At 46.1% G+C, this 12,957-nt stretch overlaps 1 protein-coding gene across 5 annotated transcripts in view; it reads right to left on the bottom strand.

The window, feature by feature from the left end:
- Nucleotides 1-12,957, bottom strand: part of LOC120915234 (Fc receptor-like protein 3) — a 95,227-nt gene that overhangs the window by 51,499 nt on the left and 30,771 nt on the right. For 4 of the 5 annotated variants that reach the window (XM_040325573.1, XM_040325575.1, XM_040325572.1 and 1 more), the window contains 2 exons: nt 10,091-10,111; nt 5,881-5,949 (listed from right to left, as the gene is read on the bottom strand). In XM_040325573.1, the coding sequence (XP_040181507.1) occupies nt 5,881-5,949; nt 10,091-10,111 (90 nt within the window). Of the gene's footprint in view, nt 1-5,880; nt 5,950-10,090; nt 10,112-12,957 lie in introns of those variants that run through there. The other variant, XM_040325574.1, reaches the window with a different exon arrangement.

Here is a 12,957-nt window from a genome sequence, read left to right as displayed (position 1 = left end):
ACTGGCGTTCCCATAACCGTCGGTCAATCAAAATGACAAGGTTAATTAGATCCTCCAGAACAGGGGGTACTTCCACTCTGGCAAGTTCATCCTTAATAGCATCTGATAAACCACAACGAAACTGGTGATGAAGGGCTGGTTGATTCCACTCTGTATCAGTACTCCAAAGGCGAAAGTCTGTTACATAATCCTCCACAGGTCTCTGGCCCTGCTGCAGTTTGCTGAGTTCTTGTTCGGCAGTCTGTCTACAAAAGGGGTCAGCGTACAGCTGAGACATGGCAGAGAAAAAAGAGTCAATAGAGGCTAGGGCTGGATCGAGCTGCTCACGAAGCTGGAAGGCCCAGGATTGGGGCTCATTCTGAAGGAGGGAAATAACAAATCCCACCCTGACATCTTGCGTGGAGAAAGTTCTTGGGAGGAGAGAAAAATAAAGTTTGCATGCATTACGAAAAGTCCGAAATTTCCTGCGATCTCCAGAAAAGCGTTCGGGGATAGGCACTCGGAGTTCAAGGATAAGTTCCACTGGATATGTAGGCCTCCGTCTGAGTAGCTACATCTGTAGCAGCAGAAGGACCTAAAAGTGGCAAAGTCTCTGCGTTGGTTGGTAATCGATTTTCCATGCGACTTAGATCTGCTTGCAATTTTTGCACGATGTGTGTTAGCGCAGAGATTGATTGAAAAAAGTCCTGGGGTGGAGAGGCCTCCCTTTCAGACTCCATTATTGGCTGACTGATACTGTCAGGGATCGGATGGGAGACTGATTTGATGAGGTCGGCCTCTCTTATATCTCCTGTCCTGGCTCCGCTGAAGGTGAAACAGAGGAAGCCGAAGGACAAGAGGGACACGAGTGCCTGGAGCCGGGGGTCCCTAAGGAACAGCTTGGCGGGGTTCAGCGGCCAGGAACAGACTGTAATGAGCTTAGCAGGAACAGGTAACAGCCAGGCAGGTAACTGAGGGTTAACAGAAACCAGGAACGTAGACAGGAGCGAGGTCTCAGGGATAGCCAGGTTCGTCAGCAAGCAGGCAGTGAGGTACCGAATCATAGACAGAGCCAAAGTCAGGAACGGAGCCGGGTCAGGGATGGACATAAGTACAGGAACAGGACACAGAGCCAAGGTCAAGAGCAAGCCGGGTCAAACACTAGGAAAACACACAGGATCAGAGCAAGGTTCAGGAACACAGCTGAAGATCAGTCAGCAAGGCATAAGAGCCCAGACTCCCTTTAAATAGGCTGTCTGGCGCCAAACTGAATTAGGCTCGTACGTGTGTGCGCGTGCCCGTATCTGTGCGCATGCGTGCCCGCAATTGCGAGCTCTGGCGCGCATGTGCGAGCCTGTGAGCCATTCTATGGCAAAGGCTATGCGCTTGCGCACGTCTATGTGCAAAGCGTCTTACAGGAGTTCCCTGACAATATAATTGTATTCTATTTTGTATGTATTGCACACTGCCCTCACTGTGTACATGGCACTAATAATGTTTTCATTACATGTTTGTAGGGGTGCAATGGATCAAAAAAACTCACTGTTCAGATCGTTCCTCGGATCAGAGCCACGGATCGGATAATTTTTCGGATCACCACCATATATAGTCCCCACTGTAATTTCCACATCTCCCCCCACTGTAATGTCCACATCTCTCCCCCACTGTAATGTCCACATCATCTCCCCCACTGTAATGTCCGTCATCTCCCCCACTGTAATGTCCGTCATCTCCCCCACTGTAATGTCCACATCTCCCCTCATCTCCCCCACTGTAATGTCCACATCTACCCTCATCTCCCCCACTGTGATGTCCACATCTCCCCCACTGTAATGTCCACATCTCCCCAGTCAGTGCCGCTCTGGGAAGCTCACAACCCCAATCGCGTTCTGCGATCCACCAACCAAAATCTACTCCAGATACCCAAAGCCAGATACAAGTCCAAAGGAGAATGAAGATTTGGAATCCAAGGACCTAGACTATGGAACGCTCTACCAACCAGCATCCGGTTGGAGGTGAATCACCTGGCCTTCAGAAAATAACTCAAAACCCATCTTTTCTGAGGGCAAAAGTACAGTAGGGAAAGGATACTAAGCGCCCAGAGGCGATTCAGTTTGCATGTGTTGCGCTATATACGTTTTCTTACTCACTCACCTACGCCTCCGGCAGGTGTACCAAGATGGCCACTGCTCCGGAGCTAGGCCGAATCTGCGGCCTTTCATATGGGCTCAATCCGCGGATCGCGTGGTGTGCCGATCCGCGGGCGTTGACTCGTTCGGATCAGGGATCAATGACGATCCGTTGCACCCCTACATGTTTGAATTCTTTTGAGTCCCGATTAGAAATAGTCTGCCTATGTTACACCCCTTGTTACCATAAAAGTACAATTGTAATATTATTGTGATACCTACGTAATCATGTGTATAAAAACCTTCAATTGCGTCATAATAAAGCAGAACAGTTATTTGGAAAGATGCTGAGTGTATCTTTTGTGTCTGTTCCCTACTGCAGTAGTTATTAATTTGGAACCACTAATCAATATGAGGATAGGAGTTGCCTATCTATAAACATGTCCAGCTAACCCTGTATTTGGCTCCATCCATCTTCCCATCAACTATGACCAGCTTCCCTGTCCCTGCTAAAGCAAAGCATCCCAACAACATGATGCTGCCACCACTATGCTTCACGTTGGGTATGGTGTGTTCAGGGTGATGTGCAGCGTTAGTTTTCTGCCACACATAGCATTTCGCTTTTAGGCCAAAAAGTTCAATTTTGGTCTCATCTGACCAGAGCACCTTCTTCCACATGTTTGCTGTGTCCCCCACATAACTCACAAACTGCAAACGGGACTTCTTATGGCTTTCTTTCAACAATGGCTTTTTTCTTGCCACTCTTCCATAATGGCCAGATTTGTGGAATGCACAAATTATAGTTGTCCTGTGGACAGATTCTCCCACCTGAGCTGTGGATCTCTGCAGCTCCTCCGAAGTTGCTATGCGGCTCTTGGCTGCTTCTATGATTAATGCTCTTCTTGCCCAATCTGTCAGTTTACGTGGACGGCCATGTTTTGGTAGGTTTGCAGTTGTGCCATACTCTTTCCATTTTCGTATGATGGATTGAACAGTGCTCCATGAGATGTTCAAAGCTTGGGATATTTTTTTATAACCCAACACTGCTTTAAACTTCTTCACAACTTTATCCCTGACCTGTCTGGTGTGTTTATTGGCCTTCATGATGCTGTTTGTTCTTTAAGGCTCTTTAACAAACCTCTGAGGTCTTCACAGAACAGCTGTACCTATACTGGGCCAGATTCTCGTACTTTTCCCGCGGCCATAGCGTAAGCCATTTACACTACGCCGCCCCAACTTACTGGAGCAAGTGCCATATTCCTCAAGCACTTGCTCCGTAGTTTGCGGAGGCGTAGTGTAAAAGGCCCGGCGTATCCCTGCGTATTTCAAAGGGGGCAGGTTATATTTAAATTAAGCGCACCCCCGTTCCGATCGAACTGCGCATGCGCCGGGCTAAAAATAGCCCAGTGCGCATGCTCCAGTTTTCGGCGGAAAACGTCAATGATGCCGACGTGTGCGTCATCGACGTAAAGTCGTATTCAAGAACGACTTAGGAAAACGATGTACCCAACGGGAAAAGACGATGCGGACCCGACGCCATACTTAACATGGCATACGTGGGACTGGCGTGAGGTTACCCCTCATATAGCAGGGGTAACCTTACGCTTACGCAAACGACGTAAGCGACGGTTACGCAACGCAATTTCGTTCGTGAATCGGCGTATCAGGCTCATTTGCATAAACAAATGAGACCTGAACGTAAACGCCACCTAGCGGCCGGCGGCGAATTACATTTAAGATCCGACAGTGTAAGTGACTTACACCTGTTGGATCTACAGCGTATCTATGCGAAAATGATTCTAGGAATCACTCGCATAGATACACGGGTCAAAAAAGACTGATACGATGGAGTTTCCTGAGATACTCCGTCGTAACTCTTCTGAGAATATGGCCCACTGAGATTAAATTACCCACAGGTAAGTACTAATTAGGTGACTTCTAAAAAGGCACTAGATTTTAGTTAGGGGTATCAGAGTAAAGGGGGCTGAATACAAATACAAATTTGCTACGATTTGCATTTTTTTTGGCCAATTTGTTGTTGGGCAGATGAGAAAGCACAAATTGCCACAAAAAATGTTTTTCTGCAGCTTCTCCATTGAAGTATATTGAACCAAAAAAACAAAATAGCACCGTTTTGCGTAAAAAAAAAAAAAAGTCCTTGCCCTTTCCACATACACAGCAGCTGAAAAAATCATAGATGTGAAACCATGTAAATGAACTGTAGTGTGTTTCTGCAAAAAGCACAGAGGTGTAAACCCAGGCCTGAGATGTTTAGTAACATAATGGGGTTAAAAAAACAAAAATTAGTACAAAAAGAGCAAATAATCACTACTGTAAGGGGTTCATTTTTTACTGTGGGACAGTGAAAGTAATATTTACAGTAGAGATTTGGTCTTTTTGTACTATTAAGGGCTAATTGTTTTATTTTTTTAACCCCATTATGTTACTGGCCGATTAATCGATTATGAAAATGGCAATCGATTAATTTCATAATCGATTAGTTATCGATTAATCGATTGGTTGTTTCGGCCATAAACATGTTATACTTACCTGCTCTGTGCAATGGATTTGCACAGAGCAGCTCTGATCCTCTTCTTTTTGGTTTCACTGTCAATGGTCCTGGCTCCTCCCCTACCTAGTGCCCTCAATATCAAGCCTATTGCTATGACAGCACATGGGCAAGCTCGCTCCCAACATTGGCTCAGCCCCGCGCCTTGCTCTCTCCTCATTGGCTCTCTGTCTGTGATTGATTGCAGTGTGAGCCAATGAGGGGAGAGAGAAAACCTGGAGAGCCGCTGCTCTCATGCACATCACTGGATCAAGATGGGGCTCAGGTAAGTATAAGGGGGGCTGGGGGAACTGATTTTTACCTTAACCCCTTCCTGCCTGCGTTATAGCCAAAAGACGGCTACAGTGCAGGCTTAATTTGCAGGGAAGGCGTACATGGACATTATCCAATCATCTCTCTGCCTGCACGCCCCCTGCGGAGCATTCTGTGATTGCTGAGTCCTTTACAGATCGGAATAAAGGGCCAATCATGATCACATGATCAGCTGTGTCCAATGACAGCAGTAAACACAAGCCGGTTATTGCCTTTTCATTCCTCATGCTGACAGCGTGAGGAGAGAAAGAGAGTCGATAACTGGCTTGTGTTAAAGGGACATCGGCACTGATTATCAGTGTAGTCCCAACAGTGCCCATTAGTGTCACCTATCAGTCCTGTCTATCAGTGCCACCTAGAAGTGCCGCCTATCAGTGTTGCCTATTAGTGTCACCTATCAGTGCCGCCTATCAGTGACCATCAGTGCCGCCTATTAGTGCAGCCTTATATAGTGACATAGTAAGTCAGGTTGAAAAAAGACACAAGTCCATCAAGTTCAACCATAAGAAATAAAATAATAATAATAATATCATACAATCACATATACCCAATTCTTATCAGTTCCTCCTCATCAGTGCCCATCAGTGCTACCTATCAGTGCAGCCTCATCAACGCACATCAGTGAAGGAGAAAAATTACCTGTTTGCAAAATTGTATAACAAACTATGAAAAATGTTTTTTTTACAAAATTTTCAGTCTTTTTTTGTTTGTTTAGCAAAAAAAAAAAAACCCAGTGGTGATTAAATACCACCAAAAGAAAGCTCTATTTGTGTGAAAAACGTCATATGGGTACAGTGTTGCAATTGTCATTCAAAGTGTGACAGCGCTGAAAGGTGAAAATTGGCCTGGTCAGAAAGGGGGGTAAAAGTGCCAAGTAGGCAAGTAGTTTACCTTCTGCCTTTGGAACCACTTCACCTTGTGTGCTTCTGTTTCCATGCTTTTTGGATCCAGCCAGGCCACCTGTGATATAAAAAGGGGGAAGGCTGAGGTCCAAAGGGAGCTGCTCTTAGCTGTAAATGCTGCAATTGCTGTGGAGGAGGACTGCTTCACCTTGCAGTCCATCGGGACTGGGGATCTGAAGATTAGCCAGGACTTGGAGAATGCCTACAATGGACTACTACCTTTTTGGAGGTATGCCTAGGCAGCCACCCCCAGTAGACAGTTAAGTTTTAAACTGTGTCATGCTCGCTATTTTTGTTCTACGAGAAGTATTTTTACAGTAAAAGTTGTCAGAACTGCTTTAAGCCTGGTCTGAAGTCATTCAAAGGGGTGCATGATGGTTTCTGGCATATAAAAGAACCAGGGTCAGTAAAGCATGAAGGGGTATGAAGCAAAACTACTAAGGTCTATCGGCAAGTAATGGAGGAGTAATGCAGTTGCCATGGGTAACCAAGTGCAAATGCAAAGTACATTGCAGCCGGTTGTAAAACATGGTAAATGATCAGGGCTGGACTGGGACAAAAATTCGGCCCTGGACTTCATCCAGACCGGCCCACTTTAATTCAATAAAATGCTGGGAGGGTTGAGGGAAGGGGGGTGAGAGGGGGTTAGTGTAAGAAAAAGAGAGTGGACCAGATTCACAAAGAGATACGACGGTGTATCTACAGATACACCATCGTATCTCTGACTTACACTGGTCCTATCTATGCGCCTGATTCATAGAATCAGATACGCATAGATAGGGCTAGATCCGACAGTGTTACAATGTGTTACACTGTCGGATCTATTTTTCAATTTAAAAATGGCGCCGTTCCCGCTGATTTACGATAAATAATATGTAAATCAGCGAGATACGCAAATTCACGAACGTACGCGGACCCGTCGCAGTGTTCTTACGTCGTTTCCGTAGCGGTTTTCCGTCGTAGACTTACCCCTTCTTTTATCAGGCGCAGCCAATGTTAAGTATAGCTGGCGTTCCCGCGTCGAATTTGAATTTTCCTATGTCGTTTGCGTACGCCGATTCACGAACACGCGCGTCGCAAGTCCCGCTCACGTCGCAACCACTGACGTCCTAGTGACGTCAGTGGGAGCAATGCACGCCGGGAAATTCCCCGGACGATGCATGCGCATTTAAATCGGCGCGGGAACGCGCCTGATTTAAATATGACACTCCCCTAGCCGCGGAATTTGAATTCCGCTGGGGGATTTAGGATCCGCCGTCGCAAGTTTGGAGGTAAGTGGTTTGTGAATTAGCCACTTGCCTCCTAAACTTGCGGGAGCGGATCTTAATTCACGTAGATCGAGCGGATCTATAGATCCGCTGAGCTACGTGAATCTGGCCCAGTGAGTGTAAAAGAGGCGTTTTTTAGGCGCTTTTGGGCGCCTGTAAAGCGACTGAAAAACGCTTCCGCTGCAGTCCCAGTGTGAAAGCCTGAGTGCTTTCACACTGGGGCGCTGCCAGGGCGTTAAAAAAAGTCCTCCAAGCAGCATCTCTGTTTTAAAAAAACAGCCCACTGAGCCATCGGCCCACCGGGAAACTCCCTGTAGTCCCTATGGCCAGTCCATCCCTGTACCTGATGTAGGTGACGGGTCTCTTGATAGCGGGGGGGGGGGTCGATGCTCTGGCTCCCTCCCCATCGGTTAATCTCCCATAGCACCTGGGACTGGACCCATATTCTGGAGACCCACAGCCTGGCCACATGGTACAGGAAGGAAGGAGTTAACACATGCATACATGAGGTCTGTGCTGTGTGCATGGAAGGACCACATTCTGTCGCCGGGAGCAGGGGCGGACTGACCATTCGGTCATTCGGGCAGTTCCCGAGGGCCCCGGTGGTGGGAGGGCCCGGGCTGGCTCAGTCTGCCCCTGGATGTGCCCACAGTTTATTATGTAAGATTAGGAAAGTTTGTGCACCGCAGAGGTAGTGAGTGATGTCAACCCTGCCTGCAGATGATGAGGCTGTATGAGAGGACTAGGTGCTGGCCAGGATTACAGAGCGATCATGGAGCCATGAGGATTATTGCAGTGACAGGCGCTCTGGCCACCTATCCTCCTAGGGAATTCAGCAGAGGGGCGGGGCCACAGTATACATCCATGCCGCGGGGGAAAGCCAGTGAGAGAGCTGGAGGCTGGAGAGGGAAGACACAGTGCAGTCATCATGTCGGAGACAGTCACCTGACCTGCCTTGTTGTCTGCAGCAGCAGGTTAGTGTCTGTGATCATCAGCCAGGCTAAGTGTTCCTTCTTCCCCAGTGCCCATCTACCAGGAGCTATTCCCTGACACACGGATATCTGTACACTGAGTGTCCAAGTGTACAGATATATCAGTGTTGTATACAAGGAATAGCTCTCAATATACAGATATCAGTGTCAGGGAAAACACTCAGTGTATAGATGTCAGTGTAACACATAAGGAATAGCACTTGGTGTATAACTGACATCTATACACTGAGTGTTTTCCCTGACACTGATATCTGTATATTGAGAGCTTTTCCTTGTATACAACACTGATATATGTGTACACTTGGACAAAAAGAACCATCAGTGGGAAGAATGTCCCTTACATTAGTGGTCAGCAGAAAGAATGTTCCCTACATTGGTGGTCCCCGGAAAGAATGTTCCTTGCATTGGTGGTCACCAGAAAGAATATTCCTTGCATTGGTGGTCTGTGCAAATAATGTTCGTTACATTGGTGGTCACCAGAAATAATGTTTCTTACATTGGTGGTCACCAGAAAGAATGTTTCTTACATAGGTGGTCAGTAGAAAGAATGTTTCTTACATTGGGGGTCACCAGAAAAAATTGTTCCTTGCATTGGTGGTCTGTGCGAATAATGTTCCTTACATTGGTGGTCAGCAGAAAGAATGCTCCTTACATTGGTGGTCTGTGCGAATAATGTTCCTTACGTTGGTGGTCAGCAGAAAGAATGCTCCTTACATTGGTGGTCTGTGCGAATAATGTTCCTTACGTTGGTGGTCAGCAGAAAGAATGCTCCTTACATTGGTGGTCTGTGCGAATAATGTTCCTTGCATTGGTGGTCACCAGAAAGAATGTTCCTTGCATTGGTGGTCACCAGAAGAATGTTCCTTGCATTGGTGGTCACCAGAAGAATGTTCCTTGCATTGGTGGTCACCAGAAGAATGTTCCTTGCATTGGGGGTCACCAGAAGAATGTTCCTTACATTGGTGGTCACCAGAAGAATGTTCCTTACATTGGGGGTCACCAGAAGAATGTTCCTTGCATTGGGGGTCAGTGGGAAGAATGTCCCTCAAGGTAACCCCTGGGAGAGCGCTTCTCCTAGGGGGTTATCTGATTGGGGGAGGAGCCGTGAGAACCACGCGGGGACCCCATTCTGTGCAAAACGAACTGAACAGTGGAGGTAAGTATGACATGTTTGTTATTTTTTTTTTAAAAAGAGAGCCTTTACAATCACTTTCATTTTGGAAATGTATCGTTGTTGCACTTTCTTTAATATAAGTTTATTTTTCTTTATATTCTATAATTACCATTTTATTTTGAACATAGTGTAGAGAAATTCTGTGACGAACGCATGTAGTGTGGGCAGTACAATATGATTTGTGTGGGTGTGGCTTGAGTACGGGTGGGAACACATGGTCGGGGACAGGGGGCCCCAGGATCTCCTATTGCCCGGGGGCCCCATGAGTTGTCAGTCCGCCCCTGGCCGGGAGTGAGGTGGCAGAGGTACGCTGAACAGGTGGTGAGGGTCTGCGCTCAGGGGCATCCCTCCTAAATGCAATATACATTAGATAATGATGTGTAGTGACACAAGACAGCACCTTTTCAGAGGAACGCTATACTTTTACTGCTACACACAGTGACATTGTTCATCTCTAAGTCGGGGAACTGCCTTAATGTTAGACTTTCACATGATCACAGTCCCTGCCTGGTCCCGGGCATTGATGAGCATGTTCAATGGCGAAAGGTACCCCCACATGCAGGGCGACTGGTCCCGCCCACAGGCATTCACTGACAGGTACGTTCATTGTACTGTGTGCTTCAATACTATACATATAGCATGGATTTGTGACTGGGAAAATATGACTTTGCCCATATGTATCTACTACAATACTATATTAATACTGTATATAATTCAAACCTAAGACCAGAAACAAGGTTTTAAAATATTATCAAATTGACTTACCAACTGGTTCCCAAGTAGCCCCTAAAAAACAGAATATAGAAAATTTGATTAGATATTTGTGTTTGGTGTTGCTGTTTTTTCTCTCTGTAGCTGTGCCAATGTCATACACTGAAAAAAGATCTGTAGGGAAAAGGAGTATTCTGTTCTAGAAGGATATATTACCAGAGCTGAAATAGTTAAAGAGAAATGTGTCTACAGCCATTGTTGACCCCTCCCTCTAAATATACTAATTGTCTGGCTGTCAGCTTGTTCCTCTGGCTTCATTACCAGTAGGGTGTTCTGATATTAGTTGCTAAATGCTTGCTCTGGGTTAGTGACTCAAGTACCGAAGCTAGAGGGAGCTAAGCGATTTGCATTTTTAGATATGGTAGCTTACATATTTCACCTAGCTCACATACTTGTTTTCAGCATTAACACATTTTGGGACACGCATTAACAGGCATTGCGTTAGTGCAGTTCAATATTATTTGAAAGACTGCCAAAGCACAGGAACAGACCAAAAAACAGACATGCAGTGTCTTGTCTTATACAGCACACCATAATGCATAGTGGTTACAAGGTGTTGCTGTATACGGCAACACATGCGTTCCTGAACATCGTTGCCTTATGCCTGGTTCTCACCTATGCATTTTACCGTGCTGAGAACACTGGTTTAACCGTGCTACCGACTGCTCTAGCAGTAGCATGTCATCTAGATATGCCGTTACGGCTATGCCCTGAGCCCTTAGATTTGCCAGGAGCGGAACTAGAACTTTCGTAAACACCCGATGTGCAGTAGCCAGACCAAAGGGTAGAGCCACAAACTGGAAGTGGCGTGTTCGACTGCGAACCTTAGGAACCTTTGGTGAGTGGGAGAAATTGGCACATGCAAGTATGCATCTTTGATGTCTATTGAAGCCAGAAACTCTCCCCCTTGTAGGGTGGAGACTACTGAGTGGATTGACTCATGCGAAAAGAACGAATGTTCAGGAATTGATTCAGATCTTTTAGATCTAGAATAGGCCTGACATCCCCGTTTGGTTTCGGAACCGTAAAGAGGTTTGAATAAAACCCAGACCCTCGCACTTCTGGGGAAACCTCTATGATTACCCCTTGGGATAGCAAGTGATCCAATGCTAGGAACAAGGACTTCTTTTTACTGGATCTTTGGAGATGCTTGGCCTTAAAATGTGAAGGCGGGAATTCTCGAAAAATTCCAGCTTGTAACCCAGAGACACTGTGGAAATTATCCAATTGTCCTGAACTTAGTCCTGCCAAGCTCTTGAAAAATCGCAGAAGTCGCCCCCCCCTCCCACAATTGAAGAAAAAAGGAAGATCAGAACAGAAATCAGGATGAAGAGCATGGCCCAGTCATTCCTTCTAACACCCTCCCGAGGCAAAACCCTCCAGGAATGGTCTGAAACTAATTTGTTCATTTAAGCCCGGAGATGTATTGGTTCCAAGGTCCGCAATCTAGCAGGTCTCCTGCTGGAGCAGTACTTTGTTCCAATCACCTCCTCTAGAGCTAGGATGGATCCTATCAAGAATAAGGAATTGAACCCTAGGAAATTTTCCTTTATGCTATTGTGCCACATGTCTCCCAAGTGGGAGATCGGGATTAGCAATTTTCATGGAGCCGATATGCCTAGATGCTCGCTTATGAAATGTCAACTTGGTTTTCCCAACATAAAATCTGACACTTTGTGAGACTACCCCTTCAGTCTTGCAGTTTGAGAAATGGCGAGGCCTATATGGTCGACCATTGGGTAAGATATTATCTTGCCGGATATTCATGTATTGGCAGATAGAACACCCACCACAGGTAAAGGTACCCAATCTCTTACACGGATCTTTTCTGGATACACCTTTGAATTCACTTTTGACTAACTGGTCCTTGAGTGAGGACGCTCGCTGATAGGTGATTGCGGGTTCCTTGGTCACAAAAGGACCCAGTGTCGGGTCGAAGGATAAGAGGTGCCAGAACTTTTTTATGATGCCCTTTACTACTTTGTGCTGGCTATGATATTTTGTAATGATTCTCACCATATCCATTCCACCACCTTGCTTTTCCTTAGCATCAAATAGTAATTATGGTCTCATCTGTCCATCTGCTCGCTTAAATGCTTTTTTTAGGCATTTATGGGAATAGCCTCTTTGTAGCAGCCTATGTCTTAGGGCCGCAGCTTCCAAGAGGAACGCATCTTGGCTCCAACAGTTGCGTTTTAAGCGAAGATACTGGCTGTATGGGATCGAATTGATAAGAGCTGGAGGGTGTGCACTGGTCGCGTGGAGCACAGTGTTCCCTGCAGTGGGTTTCCTGTACAATCCGCTCGACAGGCTTCCATCACTGTTTTTGGACAGAGTAACGCCCAAAAATGCAATCTTAGTCTCACTGGACACTACAGTGAATTTAAGATTGAATTCATTTATATTCATGATGGAAACACACTTCTCTAGATCCTCAGCCGAACCTTCCTATAATACTAGGACATCATCAATGTAGCGGAACCAGGCCGCCAAATGATGAGTCCAAGGTTTTGCCTCTTCGCTGGACTACGTTTTTTATTAAAAGTCCTTCTTATATGTACCCTGCGGGGAGCCATTGGTCCAAGGGAAGAGGGGCTTGAATGCTGCTTAAACGCTACCATTGTGGAGTTAAAGTGATCTGCAAACGGTGTTATATGCATTGTGTGAGAGAAGCTGCTCCCAGTGGGATTACATACAGTATAAGGCTTATCTTAAGCCACCTGGAGGTGAGAGGCTGGGGAAACCGGGCACTTGGAGTGGAGCACTTTTTGAGTTAGCTTTGAGCACTGCACTTTGGAAAAATTCTGTGGACATTTATCTCTTGGTTTTGGGCTGCATGTTTGGAGTCTGGCCCTGATTTC

Source organism: Rana temporaria, chromosome 10, assembly GCF_905171775.1.
Source record: "Rana temporaria chromosome 10, aRanTem1.1, whole genome shotgun sequence".
Lineage (NCBI taxonomy): Eukaryota > Metazoa > Chordata > Amphibia > Anura > Ranidae > Rana > Rana temporaria.
The sequence above is the reverse complement of the archived record's forward strand: the minus strand, read 5'-3'. Positions and strand labels throughout refer to the sequence as shown.